The sequence below is a fragment of the Rhincodon typus genome, chromosome 27 (assembly GCF_021869965.1).
Source record: "Rhincodon typus isolate 14 chromosome 27, sRhiTyp1.1, whole genome shotgun sequence".
Lineage (NCBI taxonomy): Eukaryota > Metazoa > Chordata > Chondrichthyes > Orectolobiformes > Rhincodontidae > Rhincodon > Rhincodon typus.
The window spans coordinates 6,076,601-6,078,149 of record NC_063358.1 but is presented as its reverse complement, the minus strand read 5'-3'; the positions used below and the strand labels follow the sequence as shown (position 1 = coordinate 6,078,149).

The 1,549-nt window shown below is 44.4% G+C and overlaps 1 protein-coding gene across 1 annotated transcript; it reads right to left on the bottom strand.

Annotated features, from left to right (window-relative positions):
* Positions 1-652: 652 nt before the first annotated feature.
* Positions 653-1,223, bottom strand: LOC125486275 (ras-related protein Rab-39B-like). The gene has a single exon (XM_048613043.1). It carries the CDS (start codon positions 1,043-1,045, stop codon positions 668-670), a length of 378 nt encoding a protein of 125 aa, XP_048469000.1. The 5' UTR covers positions 1,046-1,223; the 3' UTR covers positions 653-667.
* Between the last annotated feature and the right edge of the window lie 326 nt (positions 1,224-1,549).

Genomic DNA, 1,549 nt, shown 5'->3' with positions numbered 1-1,549 from the left:
AGGTCTCAGCAATGACGGCGTGTGCCATACGCCTTTTTAACCACCTGTGATGAAAATTTCAAAGGATTACGTACCGGAACCCCGAGGTCTCTCTGTTCTACAACACTTACCCAGAGCCCTACCATTAAATTGCAGGAGTCCTGTCCTTGTTTGTTTTACCAAAATGCAATATCTGTCATTTATACAAATTAAACTCCAACTGCCACTCCTCAGCCCATAGATCCGCAACAACCACATTCTGTTATATGAACCAAAGGGCCACACAATACCCCCAAGTAGGGACAGTGCAGCACAAACGCTGCACTGACACACAGCCTCTCACAGTGTTACTCTAAGATATTTTCGTAATCCCTGAACGGAAAAAAAGGATTAATGTGACATACATCCAATACTGAAGAGGGATTAAAAAAAAAAGTTCTTTTAAAAAAGTTTTTGTTGAATGCACTTTTCAGAAATATTTCAGGGAAGAGAGGAGTGTGTGCTTAGAGATTTATGAAACAGCAGATACAGGTCTATCGAACAGTGTATGTCTGCAATGTTGCCTTTCCTTTTTCTTGTTTAAACCTGCTACGCATTTCTTTTAGCCAGTCTTTTAAAACTTCCCCACTCAGCCTCTCCCTGTGGTGTCGAGCTCTACACTCCCATCACCTTCTGGATAAGGAGAATCTCACCCCACCACCAAACACCTTCTTGGGATTCTCAGGAATATCAGTGTTGTTCCACTCCTATATAACAGTCGCTGCAACTTGCAGGCGCCTGAAACCACACGCGTTTCTCTCGCTCTCAGCCCTCGGGGGGCGACTCCAGACGCGGGTGTTGTTGCGGCTGACCTGAAGCGTTCCTGGCCGGCGGTGTCCCACAGCTGCAATTTGATCCTACAGCCCGGCTCTACCTCCAACACCCGGGCGTAAAAATCCACCCCCACCGTGGGGTCCTGCAGCTCACTGAAAGTGCCATCAGTGAAACGCTTGAGAAGAGAAGATTTCCCCACAGTGGAATCTCCCAGCAAGATAATCCGAAACTGGTACTGCCAGATTGTATCCATAGCATTGTCCACCAGGACCAGCCTCAGCTCCTCTCCAAACTTCACTCACTCAACTTTCTACCCAGTGAATGAGAAATGACTGTCCTCTCCCTCTGACGGAAGCAGCTGTCCTTACATTAGCTGTCGTATTGGTTCAAAAAGTTTTCCTGGTGTCATGTGATAGCTCTCAGCACCACGAATTGGGCAGGTTCAGCCCTTATTTCTGTTTGCAGTCGATTACAACTCATGATGGGTTTTAATCCCGTATTCAAGTTGGAACTGTTTTCATGGAAAGTTAAACTAACTTTGAAAGGTACAAGATCAGAAGCAGACTTGACCGGGAGAAGAATAGGGGTTGAATGTACAATATAACGTGCCTCAGATGTATGTAATTATAATTTTGTCTAATTAAGAAATCCCTTAGGTTTATTTGTTCGCTACTGTTACTGTGTGCAGAACCAAACTGTTCAAGTGACTATGTTTACAAAAAAGTGAATGAAGTATGGTTTTGAAATTAAAAACAAA